The following is a 19,162-nucleotide window of genomic DNA, read 5'->3' on the forward strand; positions in this document are numbered from 1 at the left end:
TGAAATAGGACAAGGACACAAAACAAAAAAGGGGGGGGGGGTTCTCCTCCCACGCGTTTCACACTGTAGTAGCGCTTTCTCAAGGAGTATTAGCCTGGCTAAAACATGTGGACCTTTAACATATACATTTAAACCACTGAGATTCTCAGATATAAAATCACAGATGATATATAACTAATGGGCAGCTGTGTAGCTGCCTTTAGTTCTAACTTACCGTCTATGACAACACATAATCGGAGCCCTCGTGGTCGCTTTCCAAGTCATTGTGACCTTACATCATATAACTGGTTTACCTTGATGTTGTGGGACATTGAACATGTTTTGGCCAAAAGATTGAACTAAATGACCCATAGTTATGAGAAAAAAAAACTCAAAGAAATTAATCAAATAATTTGTCATATTGGATGTGCATTGGGTCTTCTTTGCTTACATTATAGTAGGCAACATGTTTATTTACTTATTTTATGTTAGAGCACACTTTTCATTGAAGCGATTATAGATGTGAGAAAAAGTTTCTGGCAAAGTTTTGAATTTTCCCAAGGAAAAACTGCAAAGTTCGCAAAAAAACATACAGGATCACAACCAAAATGTGCAAGGTCATGTGACCATTTTTACACATTCTGAATCAGTTACGTTCAATAATATGAAACGTTAACAATAAGCTGAGACTATATTGCAATTCTTAAATCCTTTGACTTCCAGAATGTGTATGGCAACAGAGCGCTACTATGCGATCACATGGTCTGACCACCCTCAATGTCTGTAACAGAAGATGAAATATTTTCTACTATATTTGCTGCCACAGAAAGATGTGGCAGTAATCAGCCTTAGACATAAGCAAAAAAAATTATTAAAAATAACGTTCAGGGAACATCATAAGGGCTTTTTAAAGTTGTAGATGTGTCCCGTGGTGGAGCAGAATAGCAGAGATCGCAGTTCAAAAAAGGGAAAAATATATATATATATATATTTAAAAACAAAACTGTGCAGATTTTTCCTTTGTGTGTGTATATACACATATACTGGAAAAAAGGGGTGTCCCTCCACCACGCTCCCACGCGTTTCGACAAGAAGGTCTTCTACCCCCCCCCCCCCAACTCCCAGTAGAAGACCTTCCCGTCGAAACGCGTAGGAGTGGGAGCGTGGTGGGGGACACACCCCTTTTTTCCAGTGATTTGGACTTCATGCACTATCCTTACTTACCTTCATCTGGGTGATGTACTGTATATGGAATTACTCATTGCTGTGTTTTGGACTAATAATTGCTTATTCATGGACTGTTTTTTTATACTGATTGTGTGCCGCTTTCCATGTGAACTTTGCATCAGGACTGATTCTCTTACCATACCTTATGAGCATGCCACAACACCATCATATCCATCTGCTTTGTATGTTTTCACCTGTCACCCAGTGTGTAGTGGCCCCACTCACCTGTGTGTCATACCCAGTACACATGCATTTTTGCCACAGCTGGAGATACAACAATTTCAATTAACTGTCTGATGTTTATACCTCCACCATTTTGTTCATTACTTATTCTCTTAATTGAGTTTAATGTCATCCCAGGTGAACTAGCAATTTATTTGTACTTGTGCTGTTGTCCACTGTGATAGTATGAAGGATCCCCCCACCTCTTTTTATATTATCCCTTAGTTTTTATAATTGAATAAATGTGTTACATTTCTGGTTATACCCGTGTGCTCCCTTTGGGATTCTTTTCTGTTTCATACATTTCCCATCCCTGGAAGACTGCTGACCTTCTTGATTTATCCAGTATCACTTGTCAGTTTTGGGGTACAATTATACTTCTGGCGTGCATGCGGTAGTCCCTGTGTATATGTATGTATATGTATATATATGTATATATATGTATATATATGTGTATATATGTATATATATATATATGTGTATATGTATATATATATATATATCAACTGTAAATATTACTGTATGTTCATTTGCATGTCTTAGACAAGTCTGCAAATGAACATACAGTAATATTTACAGTTGCTTTATGCTTTACTGTGGAGGGTTTTTGTCACTTTTTTTTACCCACCATAACCTTAATAGTAGTATATATATATATATATATATATATATATATATATATATAGAGAGAGAGAGAGAGAGAGAGAGAGAGAGAGAGAGAGAGAGAGAGAGAGAGAGAGAGAGAGAGAGAGAGAGAGAGAGAGAGAGAGAGAGAGAGAGAGAGAGAGAGAGAGAGAGAGAGAGAGATAGATATATATATATATTTGAAATAATTATAAAAATACAAATCCCAATACAAATGGATATCTCACATCATATAATAAAATTCCTAAATTTTACATTTTCAAAAGGAATATTTGCCCTATACTACAAGTACGGTAGCCAGATCACGGCGGTGATCTGACTTACAGTAATCAATAACAATAAATCCAAGAGAATGCAGAAGTCCATAATTCTGTACTTTCCCTGTTCTTTGTTGTGATTAGAGAAGAGCAAACAAGTGTGCACAAGTTCAAGTTCGCTGTGAAATGTGCAAATTTTCCATGAAAAAAAACAGCACAGGTTGCAAAAAGAATATACAGCGTCACATGACCATAATGTGCACGGTCACGTGACCTTGTTTTTAAAATGTAATTACCTAAACGATTTGGGAATGGCTGAATTTTATCCAAAAATGTTAACATCTAAAAATGTAGTCAAATTTGTAAAAAAAAACAAATCAGTGCTGTGTCAATAGAAGCTATGAGAGCATCCACCCTGCAAATGTATCATGACGATCTTTCACTGTTTTGACTGATTCTAGTTTTTCTAGAAGGCAGCTATTGAAAACGGACCTGGGCCTGCTTTTCAGTATTCAGACTTGCCTTGCTTGCCATGATTAAATAAAATAGGGCCCCAGATAATAATGCCCTAAAGGCACTATCCTTTACTGCACACGATACATGCTCAAAAATGGCAAAATGCATGTACAGAAAAAAATAAAAATTAAAAGGAGGCACTTTCCTCCTCCTGTAGCCAGACAGGACAAATATTGAATGATGTCAGGAGAAGGGCTTGTCCTTACAGTATATGCTGCCTGACATATCCTACCCTCAAGAAAGGAATGTTTTTAGTATAGTTACTATATGAGTATACTTGGTGGTGAGGTATCCAAAACAACTTTAAAAGCATTAACAGGACATTTGCAGTATGCAGGAAAGCCTGAAACAAAACCAAATGTAACATTAAATAATAATTAAAAAAAATAAAAATCAATGTTACTGCTTAGATTAGGAACAAGTCCTGGTCTATAGGAACAACATTCTATGTTCTAAACAAGTGCTCACCCTCAGTAAAGCAGGCATCTGGATCGAAATACTCTTCTGGCTGCTCCACAGGCACTTCTTCTGCTTCTGGCTTTATGTCGATTGTACTACCTTCTGAAGAGCTCGTGTAGTCCAGTTTCTGCAGCAGATTAACAGTAGATTAATCTAGATCACATGGTAAATATTATCAACAAGACATATATATGGTATCTATTTGACTAAAGATGACTAATAATCAGGTACTAAATATGCTTTCAAGTCTTCTATCTGAAGGATACGTTAAGCGATTTGAATAGAGACATTATTGCAAACAACTGTATGCAAGAGTGCATTTAATACGAATTGCGTGCGTGCATGTGCGAACGTGCGTGCACGTGCCGCATGCTTTTCCCTGTTAAAGAGCCGGGAGCTACAGGTATGTATATGTGTGTATATATATTTGTATATATATTTGTGTGTGCGAGTATATGTGTGTGCATGGGTTGTGTGAGTAAAGAAAGTCCTAAATAAGATTTTGAAACAAAAAAAAACCTAAACAAAATGCATGGATAAAAGTACATGGAAAATCAGAGAGCTTTTTAGTATAAAATCTCACATCTTTGCTGCCTTCTCCATCAGATGCACTGCTGAAATCCTCTGTGTTGAGATTTTCAAAATCAGACTCTCCCAATGCAATGGGCACTTTTACAGTTAGATTTGGGTTATTTATGAAAGACATGTGGTCCTCATCTATCATGTATTTTTCCACGCTACTCCCAATACCACTGGTAGTGCCGTTGCCATTTTTCTGGTAATCCATGTCTCGGTTGATGTCTGCACCTCTGTGGTTTGCTAAACAGCGCATTTTCTTGTCATACATTTCATCCAACGGCTTCACCTCATCTGGCTCTTTCTTTTTAAAGTGCTTTTGCACAAACTCATGCACTTTGATCTTAGTCCAGGCTATTCCTTTCTTCATCCGAATGACGGCTATCTGAAGGTTGTTCATTTCACCATCATCATCAGATGCCGCCAGATTGTCTGCACTGAAGGAGCTCAGTAGCAAAGCAAGGAACAGATTCAGCACCTGGCACAAGTGAGGGAGTTGATGAGTACGCAGTAGTATTTAAAGTAGTAAGCAAAAATGTCTGGGTAAAAACAGTGCATTTTGTTTAGACAAAGTTTTCTACACTGGCCAAATCAAAGTAGAATCCTGATGTGATGGTTGGCATCATCTCAAACATAGGAATCACAGAAGTGAATTAAACTGAATCATTATTATGGCATAATCTTATATTCCATGAAAACAATGAAGTTGGGCAACTATGGAACATATCAGACTGTCCCAAACCAATACTATTAGTTATTGGAAAAGTCTTTTTTTTTAATATATGTGCTGTCCATTGAGTGCTCTTGGCTATGGGTCTTTTTACCTTAAAGCCACAGTAATACTTTGTCTTCTGGTTAATAGGGGGAGATGTCTCTCTTATGCCCATGTTTTAAAATTCTAGAGTCAAGGGCATTGGTTTTATAGGGACTGTGAGCTTTGCCATCAAGAGCAATCTGGTTAACCTACATTTATATTAAACTTCTCCTTTCCTGGCTTCTAACAATCTTTGGTGGCTTAGCTTATCGTAAGAAATGCAGCAATTTTAACAAAGCAAATATAAAAAGATATATATTTTGTTCCAAATTAGTATATATTTATGCTTTTATTTAGCGCTACAGGAAAACCTAGCAACTTAAATGTGTGATTCTTTTAGCCTTGCAACACTATCTATACCATTTTGCTCAAAAGTCCCCATTGAGATTAAAGCTACGTTTCAAATTCAGTCTCATTACTTATCTTAAATCTATTAACTCATCTTTTAATTCTTAATTCCCTAATTTAGTAGCATCATAGTTACTTGTATCAGTGTTTTATCAGGCATTAGCAGATACGTGTTTTATATGCTTTGTTTTCTTTACCTCTATTCCCCTAAATTATACAGTACTTGGTCATGATTTATACATTTGTAAAGCACTCAAAAGTGCCTAAGCCAAGGTCAATAAAGAAAAAGATTTTTAAAACGTTTGACTATTTCTGGAATACAGAAGAAAACATTATTAATTCTGAGTTATTACTATCTGAAATGTTGGACTAGATGTGCCATTAAAACTCAATTGAAGTATTTAAAGATACACCTACTGACATTCAATGGGAATGCCACCCAATGAGTTATACATATTCCATGTAGAAGACACTTCACAAGCCTGAAATAATATGGTTCATTTTTGTTTATATACACAGTAAATCAAAAGAAACTATACAAATATATACTGACCACTAAATTACCAATGACCATAACCATCATGAAGACACACAGGCACATTGCCTGTCCTGCGACCTCCATGCAGTCCCACATGGTTTCAATCCACTCTCCACATAACACCCGGAAAACGATGAGGAAGGAATGGAAGAAATCATTCATATGCCACCGGGGTAAGACACATTCTGGATTTATTTTGCAGACACAGTCCTTGTAGCTTTTGCCAAATAACTGCATGCCCACCACAGCAAAAATAAACACAATAATGGCCAGCACCAAGGTTAGGTTACCCAAGGCACCAACAGAATTCCCAATGATCTTTATCAGCATGTTCAATGTAGGCCATGATTTGGCGAGTTTGAAGACTCTCAGCTGTGGGTATATAAAACAAACAAAATACATTTTAGTTTTTTTTCTGGAGGGAAGGCTTACAAAAAAATTGCTTTGTCAACTCCCCTACATTCTGCCCGTGTGCATAACTTGTAGACATTGTAGAAATTCAAAATGTATTATGACCGCTTATATGTTATGGATTGTACAATGTAACATGGTGTTTTCTTTCCAATACTGTTTCATCAAACAAGAAAATGTCAAGAAGCCTAAATATAACAGTCATGACATATTTTTAATTTTAACTATAACAAGCTATTATCCCCCCCATCTATCGCTGCCCTTATGATGCACCCGGTATGTTGCAAAATGAGAACATTAGATGTAGATTAAGCCTAAATGCAGGCTTGGTGGGAAAAGGGCAAAGAAATTCAGAGAAAGGATATGGTATCAGAACAGTGAGGGGTATAAAATATGTGGTTTACTTGTCTAACAACTGAAAAATATTTTGAACAATTGATATTTGGAACAATGGTTTAGGCAAAAAAAAAAATCTCAAAATCCCCTCAGATATACGATACATAATTTGAACCATTTTTTAAAAACCTAGTATGTTGCTAGAAATAATGAGATTGGGCACACATTAATTCCAACATCTGACAATAGGTTGTGTGTGTATGAATAGCGTTAACAGTAAATGAACACGTGTGGCATACCAGTCGGAAGGAACGCAGTACAGAAAGCCCTTCAACGTCCTGCAGACCCAACTCCATTAAACTGAGGGAAACAATAAAGCCATCAAATATATTCCAGCCTTCCTGAAAATAATAATATGGATCCATTGCTACCAGCTTTAAGAACATTTCTGCTGTAAAAATGCCAGTGAAAACCTGAAAAGAAATGTAACAAAGTATTACTTACTTTCCTTATTGTCTTGTATTACTTCATAAAAATGTAATCAAATTGAAATATTGACAAAAATATTACAACAAAAAAAGTAATCATTTTTATATGCGATGAGAGAGAATACAAATACCCAAATTGGTTATGGTTAACCATTATCCCTTAAACTATCCCAAAAAAACAGTTCCAAAAATATACTCAAAATATAATAAAAAATGAGATGATGCATACAGCTACACAGTATATATATATATATATATATATATATATATATATATATATATATATATATACACTGTGTAGCTGTATGCATCATCTCATTTTTTATTATATTTTGAGTATATTTTTGGAACTGTTTTTTTGGGATAGTTTAAGGGATAATGGTTAACCATAACCAATTTGGGTACTCGTGTCAAGTTTTTTTTTTTCTAGCTTCAATTCACCTGAATTCTCCCAGTTCAAACAATTAAATATTGTGAAGAATAAATTGCGTAATCACTTGCCACATAATAAAATTGGAAGACAAAATGGTTCCATCTCAAAATATTTACTGTGCCTCAATATGCTGATGGTAATATTAATAATTCAGTAACACAGAAATAAGTTTACAAACTAATAACCGAACAATAGGGTTACTGGTTTATCAATGTCCGGATTAAAAACAGAGTGATATATATATATCCGGACATTGATAAACCAGTAACCCTATTGTTCGGTTATTAGTTTGTAAACTTATTTCTGTTTTACTGAATTATTAATATTACCATCAGCATATTGAGGCACAGTAAATATTTTGAGATGGAACCATTTTGTCTTCCAATTTTATTATGTGGCAAGTGATTACGCAATTTATTCTTCACAATATTTAATTGTTTGAACTGGGAGAATTCAGGTGAATTGAAGCTAGAAAAAAAAAAACTTGACACGAGTATGATCACAAGGAGGATAAGTGATCAAAATGGAGATTGATCTCTAGACCTTTGACTGCTGAGAAGTATTCTAGACTCTAGAGCACCTTTTCTTATGCACCTAAAAATAATAGATTTTCATTTATAAACCGTGCAGAGCTAATATAAAAAGTGATTACATTCCCTAATTACTGTACATTTGTTACAACACTCCAACATTGCTCTGGACTTTATAATTGAGGAGGTAGACTAGTGAATTACCACAAGCGCCATTGTTTGGACACTTGGTTACAGCAATTTTCATGCAAAGCCTTTAAGAAAAAAAAAAAAAAGGTTAATAAAAGGTAACATGAGGCCAGAGAGAACCACACAAGTTAAAATCTACACTCCAATGACGGACATACTGTAACCTAAATGAATTTACCCAATTATTAAATATTTTACCAGGAAAAATACCTAGTTTTCAAGTATTTCCTGGTTGCAGAATAATGTGATGACAACATTAAATATTAGTTAGCTGGGATAATTCATCATCATTCAGTGGTTACCTTGAATCTGTGATGTTTACAAGCATCAGAAAAACTGAAGTATATTAATAAAACTTACTTCTATAAATCAGAATGTTTTTGTTTGATCTGGGAAAAACCCAAACCCGTCTCAAAGTCAGTTCAGGAAGAAATGAGTTAAGACATATTTGTAATGCTCCCCAGGAGAAGTGATTAGTGGCGACTTTAGAGAAATGTATTCATGCAAATAAGTACATACTTCACCGTCTCATTGTTGATGTTAAAGACTGGCAATGTTGCAACTTAACATGTTAGAATACATTTTGCTCACTTTTTAGTGCTGACACAAGCATAACGAGTTTAACCCTTTGAGTGGTGCCTAACATACAGTAGTACTTACTAACCTAAAGTTCACGCTGTGTTACTGCAAATGAACAAATAGGTTACGAGAGGGAACACCTCTAAGATCATCCCTCAAAGTATTGAGATGTTAGAAAGGGATGCCTCCTTTTGAAACTAAAATGGGGACTCCATCCATTTTAACAGAGGTCAGGGAGTTCCCATCTGTGAAATCCCAGAATTCCTTGGAATCTGTTTGGTTCTCATATGGATTGTCTATTTATGACAGGGGAGTGGAGCCAACATCAGGGAGGTTTCTCCGGTTTTGGGTAGTTTGAAGAGAGTTATCCACACCTGAAGTTAAAATGGGAAGGACCACTCAAACTTGGGTTTGCCCTCACAAAAAGTGCACACTTTCTCTGGGAGTGGCGCCTATATGAAGGTCAAACAAAGTTGTATAACTTTGAATATAGGTGAAACTCCCAACAACAGTCAAGTTTAGTTTAAAAAATAAAAAACTGCATTAATGGGAGAGACGTATGTAAGATGGTTCTTAAGTCTTGAGCTCTGTCTACGTGCAAAGAATTCATCGTCATTTACAGCTAATAAGATAGAACTTGACTTTTTATATTTGGAGAAGAAAATATATTATTCGCGTCTAAAAAATAAACCAAGAATCTTCCCAATTTTTTAAATTTACAGAATCAAAGAAGTCCAGCACAGCCTCACAAAGCTCCACATTATCCCCCAGCCTCGCCACGTGCAATCTCAGAAGCTGATGAAATAGAAAATAAGAGATCCAAGTCGATTATGCCACTAAATAGGACATAGGTCTACTACCCTTTAAAAGCAACCTCAGCACCAGAGTTTCAGAGCTGGAGGAAGAACTGGATGCATGGGCAGGTCTGCCATGTTCCATCAAAAGGTGCCGGAGCAGAACTCTCAAATCCAGGCTCTACAGAACAAAGTGGAAGACCACGACTATATGGATAGAATATCAGGGGATTCCTGAAAATGTTGATCACCTGGAATAAAAGACACTGACCCCCAGGAGTCTATTTGCCAAAATCATAGAAGCGCCACCAAACACTGTCTGGAAACCTTATAGAGCTTATAGAGCCCACACAGCAGTGGAACCCAAACTGGCTGCTAGAGAGCGATATTGTGTGCTTACAATTCTATAAAAACTTAAAGATATATGGTCAGGAACTTCGAGAACTTTCAAAATTGAAGGATCCGACATCACGCTGTTTAATGAATTATCAAGCATAATACTGCAGCAGAGATGAGGATTTAAAAAAGTTACGGCCTACCTGCAGAGTCTGATTATCAAGTACAAATGTGGTTTTCCCTGAAAATAAATTGTATTACGTCAAAGAAGGTCAGCCATCCTTAAACCTGAAGATAAAACTGCTGCATCCTTCTTCAAGATGCTCAATATATAAATGTAGCAAGTCTTTCATCTGTACCTGTACTGGCCCTCCAGGATAGGTCAACAGCACAGTACTTCAGGCTTCCACAATGTTAGGATTGGAAATGGGGGTCCTACAGAGCTCAACTATTTTCATATCTGGGGAACCCCTGGTTTTCCAGATAATCACACAATAGTTTTAGCGGATGGTATTTTCTCTCCCCCCCCCCCCCCCGCCCCCGGGGTAAAAATGGCTCCCAAAGTGTGGGCCAATAGCATGCAGCAACATATTGCAATATATACTGTAGATATATATATATATATATATATATATATATATATATATATATATATATATATATATATAAAACACAAAATGCACCAGAAGCTACTGCATGTAAGCATCTTGTTACCAGGCAGAGCCCAGAGATGGCAATAGTGTGGTTCAGCACTTTAGGACCAGGTTCCAGTTCTGTTAGAAAAATAATTAAAATTTGGGGGGCAGATTGCCGCTCTAAGTTCCTCCAGAAAAAAAAATGGAGTGAGTAAAAGATTCTAAACAGAGATACATATTTCTTCAGGGAGTCTAAAAAAATTACAACGTTCACCTTTGCCAATTACCATTTATGCACTTAACAATGACCAGAAGCCAGCTATGTAATAATTGTTTATCTAGCTAAATGCATTTAAATAAGGAACTTTGATTTTGGGTGAAAACGTCAATGTTTCACTAAACCCTTCTCTAGACAATTCTACAGGTAAAACTACATTAGGTTTCACGCCAATCAATGCCCTTAATACAATATTGCATTCTGATTAATAGATATTTGGAGACTTTATAATCCTTCTACTAAAGATTTTACTTTTAATACCGAAAACCATAAGACCTATATCAGAACATACTGTACTATTTATTTGTGGAGCAAAGTAATTTAGATAAAGGTACTGTACTCATCACTACTATGATAGTATTACATGGTAAGACCATCCTTCTGTTAAATTGAACATATTTCCCGATTTTAATAAAACTAACTTGTCTTGGGGACTAAATGAAATTCTACTTTAGGAACTGTTTATCCAGACAAAATCAAGCCTCCTCAGATTTAGAATTGCCCTATGCAGTATACTGTATATTCTACCAACTAACGCAATTTGCGAATCGCACAAATGTGTAATGAGAAAAATTCATAAAATTAGCATCCTATAACAAAAAACAGAAAAAACTTGTGCTAGGTAAACAAATTCAAGATAGAGATGAAGCAAAAATATATATATTTGGATGTTGGAGTGCTTACCAGTTATGAGGTAAATTTGAAGTTTTATTAAACCAAAGAAATGTATAAGTTTTACATTGAACTAGGCAGATATTTTAATGCGGAAGGAGATAAAGCGGATACATTGTTTGCCACGAGATCTCAAGAATAGCTGGTTTAGCTCACACTGCTAGAGATACTGCCTAGCAAAAAAGAAGTGGTTGTGGGTTCTAATCCTGTTGGGGCGACATTGGTCCAGTCATTAGGCTTATCAACTCAGTATAGTTCTTATGGGCAGACTTTTAGGAAGTGTGGTATATGATTCATTGTAATATATTTTACATAGCCATTAGCATATCTCCCGGGCGTGCTCATTTTTCAGCACAGGCATTTCGCTCTCAACTGGAGATACTACTAAAATTGAAATCCTCCCACCACCCGGATTCTTAAAACTCCAGCCACGGAATTGTGAATCTGTTCCACGGATATGTTAAAATCCAGAATCGGCAAGACGGATTTTTAATGTTAGAAACAAAAAAAAATCTGCCCGGATTGTATTTAATGGCGAATTTGGATGATTTCTTAATACCCAATCCACAGACAGATTTTGGTGTGGTGATCGGATTTGGTCTAAAAAAAAATCCATGAAAATTTGGGAAGGGGATTCAGACCAGTACATACAGTGGCAGCCGCCTTTATCCTCGTGCGGCCGTATCGGCGCAACTCTGAAAACCGCGGGCAGATGCAGTATTTGATGCGGTATGTTCCGGTATTTTAGCCGCGGCCGCCTTTATCCTAGTGCATTGTATTAGCGCTGTCTCGGCATGAATGCAGCATGAACGCGGTGAAGTGCGTGGCATTCGGAAAAAATACCCAAACAAAATCAGAGATGTTGGAGAATAAAAGGGGCCGTGACAGTACATCTCTAGTTAACGGGTCTGTTTCTGAAACCTTCTCTATTACTAATCGGGGTGCCCTCTGCCTCCTTTGATTTTTGCTTAAGTGATGGAACCTTTAGCAAAGAGCATTTGTAGTAACTCATATTTCTAAGGTTCGAATGTCAAAGTGAATGAAACATTTTTCTATGATCATGGTTTAAGAGTGTGCTAGATGCAGCTTGGAAAATATATCTCTATACATAAACAGAAAATTTCAAATTAGTTACTCCTAAATTGACACTTGTTTCAACATCTTCTACTAATAAAGGTTTTATAAAGAGTTTAACATATTAACACTGGCATTTAATTCAAAAATGAACCCAGATTCGTACAATTGACAAAAATATCCAGATGTTTTCTTTCTATAGAAAAGATAAATATTGGCGACATGGTCACTAGAAACATTTGCACATCCAGACACAGATAAACCATAGAATAAAAATGAAATAACTTGAATTGCTCTGCAGTAGGTGTTATCCATTTGTTAAAGTATCCTTGCTCATAACCTTAACAGCACGCCAGGGGCCATTATGACGTACCAGGTACGTCATGGGCAAATGCCCATTTTTTGGGGATCGCCATCCACTTAAGTTTCCTGTGTCTGGGGTCTGATCACGTGATGTGATTGCTCCAGGAGTGATCACTTGATGTGTAAGTACCATGGGGTCCAGTGGTACACTGGTGTACCCAAACCCCAGACACTGAAAAGGTTAATTTAACATTAGTTGCACTGTACAAGCAGACTTTTAAAAAAAATGGATTTGCCAACACACAAGTAATTAAAGATGTAGAAAGTGCTATGGCTAAGCACTTTATTGAAGGAGCACATAACACCTTTTGTCAATTAACCCTTATTAAAAGGTTACATTTTTTTTTAAGGATAGGAGATTGGCACTCGGATCCTCCAAAGATAATTGTTTTATAACATGTATATTTGATTCATGTAAATCTTTCATTCCATAAATAAAAAAACAAAAAATATGCATTAACAAATTATATTTTACTGCATCTTTGTGCCATGGTGAATACAGGAAGGCATTATTATTTTCTACTTATATTTCAAGTCTCCCTGCAGAGGTGGACATCAGTAAAGACATTCATTTGAAACATTAAATATGGAAATATGTAAGAATCGAATAGGGTCTATAACATTACCACAAGTTAGATACCAGAAAGGCAGGTTGACCAAGTGGCCCTTACAGTACTTGTTTGCACTTGCATGCCCCCGGTCATGAGTAGTTTACCACTGTGCCTAAAAAGCTTTTTAAAATAAATTAAAAATGAAAAATACTTAAAAATGATCACAATGTATCTTCAACATACTTTGCGAAGTAGGATTAGTGTTTTATTCATACCTAGTTTGTTATGAATAATATTGCTTTCAGATTATGAATTTAGCTATTTCACAAAACATGGAAGCCACTTAACATCCAAATGCCAACAATCTGTTTTTGATAGTTTTAGAAAATGTCTTACCAGGTTTCCCACATATAAAACACCTTCAAAATGCTCGGTCATTGGATAGTGTTCCATGGCCATGAATAAAGTGTTGAGTACAATACAAATGGTTATGGCCAAGTCAACAAAAGGATCCATGACAAACATGTTCACAATTTCCTTGATGCGCACCCACTTAGGAGAGCACGTCCATATGAGGAAGGTATTCGCAAATTTGTACCAACATGGTGGACACTTCTTCTGGGACTCCTCTAGTTCTGTAGATAGAGAAAAACTTGCTCAATATCTTGCTGTACCAATCTGGTAAAAACTTTATTTCAGCCAATGACTGCTAAATATTTAATGAGAATTGAAGCTAAATAGCTATGTGTTTGGAAATTAACCGATTAACACAACTTCAAACTACAGTTCAGGATCACCCATTCTTCAAAACAGAGTCGTCATTAGCTGATTGAGCTGTAAAATAGGACAATGCTGCAAAGGTCCATTAAAGTAATAATAAATCACAAAAGAAAGACTTTGATGAAATGGTTTACCCTATTGGGCATTATGAGCCTCTGAAGAAGTTCTGCAAACTATAGATCCAAAATGCAAGACAATTGCAAAAATAAGGAAGTATAGACATTGTTACAACCAAATGGGACAGAAAAGGATTCCCATAACTGTGGCAGGTCAGGCTAACTGAGTGTAGCAGGACTTCTTGTCTTCGAAACTGCGGCTGAATAAGTTAAAAGTTGAGGCTCTGCAGATAGTGCTGCCGCGACATCGCTGTGGGGGGTCCATGCATCTTGATTGGACGACCCACAGCAATAATCCTCTGGTGCCGGGGCACCCACAGTCACGCAACTTGCCCCGGTGCTGGAGACAGTAAGTCCTGCTACATCTACAGTATAGCTATAATTCTAAAAAGAAGCTGTACCATAATTAGTGAAAGGTTACAGACCTCATAAAAGTTATTCAGCTGTGCTACAAAGTATTTATTTATAAAATGTTTTAACAGGAAGTAATACATTGAGAGTTGCCTCTCGTTTTCAAGCGTGTCCTGGGCACAGAGTTATGATGACAATACATGGTTACATTAAATGAACAGGGTTATACATTATATTTAAAGACATTGCATGCACAGTTAAAGATAATATATGTTATAGGCGTATGTCACAGTTACAGACCAGATTAAAATGTGAGAGCTTTAATTTTGTAAGAACTTAGACTGGAGGCAGTTTTGAGAGTCTGATAAGTTGATCCAGTTGAGAGGTGTAGAAAAATGAACTTTGCGAATAGACTCATGTTATGGCCAATATAGATCATTGAGCATTTCACAGTGATGTGTGTTGTAGATACATTGGAGGACAAAGCGACATATTGAGCTCAGCATCTGAAAAACTAAGTTTCAATGGTGCAGCTTTTTTTTTGCAGTAGACACTCAAACCTGCTTTCAGCTACTGCATCAGTGAAATGTGCGTCACCGTGTTTGACATGCTAAAAAAAAAAAGAAGCTGCATGAGGTTAGACACACCTCTTGTTATAGGACTATGACAGTTCTGCAATGGGAAATCTCTGTTCAAAAATAAATGTAATTATTTGCTTTCTAACAAGCTTTATGGTAACACCCATCTGTGCCATTCTGAGGAAATACAGCATGGATCAACTTTGCAGAACAATCGGTGCCAAACAGGGAGTTCCCTGGTCTAAATCTACAATGGTCATATACTGGGAGACCTATAAGTTTAAATAATGATGGCATACAATGAGCGAATGTGCTAATAAGTGAATTAGAGAGATTAGATTTAATTGTATATTTATAATTTCATATGGAAGGCTGTATTGTGCAACTACTACTACTAGTGACTTACAGAAACTTTTGCATTTTTTTAAAGTTTTCAGTGGGAAAGTCACAAATGTTGTTAAAATGTCAATAATTCAGACTTTACTTAAATGGAAAGTATTTAGTACATTAAGTGTACATAAACTTTCACTCCTAGACCTATTTTTTTTTTTTTTTTTTAAATAGCTGAAGCCACTCATATAGCCTCAGCCATCCATGTACATATTAATAGGAAAGATTAATATCCCGATTTTACACTGCGGCCTGGATGGACACCTTCAGATAAATAGGAGCTAGGAGGCTACCATGCACAAAGGAAGTTAGCAAAAGTTCATAGGCCTTGCTAACTGCTATACATACACATCTCCTTGTAAATTAACACATGACTTGCTAGATGTAAAGGCAATGCATTTTAAGTTGGAATTAACGTACTGCACTGGGATAATTTGTACATTGTCTGAAAGTTTTTTTTTTACTACTCTATATAAATTAACTATGTGCTAATAAAACAGACAGAAAAGAAGGACGATTTTACCTTCTACAAGCGTTTGAGTCATAACACTGAGTACACTATTAGCTCTATTCTTTCTTCCAAAGGATGCATTCAGTTGGTCCATAGAAACCCGGAGAGATGCAGAAGGCTTCTTCTTTTTAACCTCTACTTCTGTGGTAGGCTGAAAAAGATACAGTTTATTAATGCAGTAAGCACATGAACCACATTAAGATTGAAGTCCCACTATTTTATTTCAATTGAAAAACTAAGAAACAAAACTATCAAAAATGAGTTGCTCCAAAAAAAAGTAGCGTGGGTCAAATACACCATTTAAAAGGGAAAACAAAATATTAAAATAGGGTCATGTTGCTAGACAGAAATATTTCAGAGCTACAGTAGGTTTCAAAACATCTTTGTGCTTGAATAAAAGTATAGTCTTCTTGAATATCACCACAAGGGAAGAGATTACATGACAAGTACTGCAAATAATTCTCAACTGCAGTCTATTAATTATGCCATATTCTGCCTTTTGAAGTATATAGACTAAGTGCAACTTAAAACCTGTCATGGCAACTGAATATCACCAATGTTAAAATATAAGAATTAAGTCTACTAGTACAGTAATTATTTTGAAAATGTGGATCATTTAACCCTGAGCTCTCCATATCAAGGTTTATTTGTTCTGTCTATCAAATCCCTCCCTGCCCCTTCTATCTAAGAAAGCTCATACCTTGCATATTCATGCATATAGGGTGACTGATAACTATACCCTACCATCAATCACATAGTCAACACACTGCCTTTTGACATACTGCAGACTAATCATATCTCTAACACTCCTCTCCTTGCCTTTCAAAATCTCCCAGGCTTCAAATAAATATTGGAAATACCACCCTTCCATGGAAACACTTCCAAAGCATAGTAGTAATAACTTGGTAGCTCGTTCACCAAATTAATTTTCTTTGCTAAATCCTAAGCTTTATAACACACTTACACCTCATCTTCTGTTCTCTTTTTCATCAGGGGTGGCCAAGCTTAGTTCGAGGGTTACTGTACCAACATGCCAGGTTTTAAAGATTTCTTAAACACGTTGCTATTTATTGCCTAGAAAACCTGGCATGTGAGTAGCACTTGAGGACACACTTGTCTCTTGGACATGTCCATCTTTTATGATATCACAGATAGAGATCTTCAAGGCAGAGATTTCCCTTTTCATATGTTTACTTTTAAGTCCGGTCCTTTTATCCATGTATTATTTCATGATCTCATTATTTGTTTGAATGCTTGTATGATAAACTGCTGTGTTCCAGCTTGCATTATAGGCAGTGCTAACCTAACGTTGGAGGCTTACACTGGCCATTAGGTGGCTTAGACCCACTTAATACAGTACATACAATATGGTTTTTAGTGCCAATTTAAAAATGAAAACAGAGTAATATATTTGACCACAATTTTGTCCACACCAATTTTTGTCCACAATGTTTCAATTAATTTAAATGAAAACATCTTTTAATGCTACCTTAGCGTTGAATCACATTGAAGGTTGGACATACTAGATTCTAGTAGAAGGATTGATTTTGTACTGTAGTAGAAAACTCCCCCAGAGCTTTTCTAGAAAATTGTAAGACAATGTAATGAATTTACTTTGAGTTCCTTCAGGTACAATATGTACATATTTTCCATAACCAAAAGACTGGCTAACATGATGATGTTCTAACTCATGAAAACCTGGGATCACTTATGTTGGTGGCAAGTGCAATTTAAAGGGATTAGTCCATTGACAGCCCGATATGTATGCTATAGAACGATGAGAATGTTATTTAACCAATGTTCAGACTGCCACCAATATTGAAAGAATTTCCAATGCTTCCTAACCAACACCGTTGTAACCCAAACATGAGCATCCTTACTGGTCAGTGCACATTTACACTAACTAGTAAGAGAGTATACTTGTTTGTGAAAAATAAAACTAAAAGTTGTGTTTAATCTAGTTTTCCTAACAATGCACTATTCCAAAATGTTGTAAATGCTCCATGTACTGTATAAACAACTCTGAAAAATTCAGAAAGCTACCAACACTGGGCATTAGAAAATTGGCCAAGTTATAACAGGTATCCGTACATTTAATACAGTACTCTACAATTAAAAGCAGTTTACACACTAATAATTAATAAAGAAAAAACATGTGTGGTGTATTTAAAAATAGGGTGGGGATGGACCAGGATGGTAACGTGAACCCTAAGGTGTATTGCCTAGTAGAGGTAGTTGCCACACTATGGTGGTAATAAAGTGTGCAATGTAACCACCAGAGGGTACCTAACAATTAGTAGGGTAATGTATCCGGCTGCATAACTCAATAACCAATGTCTGGAGTGTAGCTTGCTGGTGCTGAAACAGAAACAGTCTCTAACACAGCATACCCATCAAGCCAACCTATGATTGCTATTTGGTGATAACCCTCCTGTAAGATGTGATAAGTAGTAGTCTAGGCCAGGGTCAATAGTAATGGGTACAGTATGTGTAGAAATCTTGTCGTAGTGGAGATCTGACCCATTAGTAAATAAAGACACCTGACTACTGAGAAGCAAGAAATCAATGTGAGCTCAGGTAGGGTAACACACAATCATAGGTTGGTGGTATGTGGATTGAGCCTGTGTAGGACAGAATCTATATACTGCTATATACAGTAATGCAGTGTGATGTAAACATGGCTATCATGCAGACAGTAAACTGGTTACCATTTCAAATCCTTCTCTGCAATATGTGGTATTTTGATGTATCAAGTCTACAGTTGGAATGTCCCATATAAATATGACAGCATAAAGGTACAGCCCATTCCTACAAAATATGCAATGGTACGTCTGCTCAATTGATCACACAATACTGTTGATAAAGTGGTGACGATATACCAATAATATAAACAGACATCAATGCAGTGCTGGCTATGTAGTAACCTCTCCGTATATAGTGCAGTGTGTACAATGCACAGTAGATCAACAGAGGTATAGCCACATGTAGTATAATCTGCACTACTGTAACAGAGCCTGGTGTAATATGGCAAAGCCTGTTCAAAAAGTCACAGAATAATGTTAAAGTGTGAATGGCAGAGTACTAAAATCATTGCAACTACCTCTACTAGGCAATACACCTTAGGGTTCACGTTACCATCCTGGTCCATCCCCACCCTATTTTTAAATACACCACACATGTTTTTTCT

At 36.4% G+C, this 19,162-nt stretch overlaps 1 protein-coding gene across 5 annotated transcripts in view; it reads right to left on the reverse strand.

Annotated features, from left to right (window-relative positions):
* SCN8A (sodium voltage-gated channel alpha subunit 8) overlaps window positions 1-19,162 on the reverse strand; it is a 165,207-nt gene that overhangs the window by 54,813 nt on the left and 91,232 nt on the right. For all 5 annotated transcript variants that reach the window (XM_075591650.1, XM_075591645.1, XM_075591649.1 and 2 more), the window contains exons 13-18: window positions 15,988-16,126; window positions 13,646-13,884; window positions 6,628-6,801; window positions 5,597-5,953; window positions 3,889-4,359; window positions 3,315-3,432 (exon numbers count right to left, since the gene is read on the reverse strand). In XM_075591650.1, coding sequence (XP_075447765.1) covers window positions 3,315-3,432; window positions 3,889-4,359; window positions 5,597-5,953; window positions 6,628-6,801; window positions 13,646-13,884; window positions 15,988-16,126 — 1,498 coding nt within the window. The remainder of the gene's footprint in view (window positions 1-3,314; window positions 3,433-3,888; window positions 4,360-5,596; window positions 5,954-6,627; window positions 6,802-13,645; window positions 13,885-15,987; window positions 16,127-19,162) is intronic.

Source organism: Ascaphus truei, chromosome 3, assembly GCF_040206685.1.
Source record: "Ascaphus truei isolate aAscTru1 chromosome 3, aAscTru1.hap1, whole genome shotgun sequence".
NCBI classification, from domain to species: domain Eukaryota; kingdom Metazoa; phylum Chordata; class Amphibia; order Anura; family Ascaphidae; genus Ascaphus; species Ascaphus truei.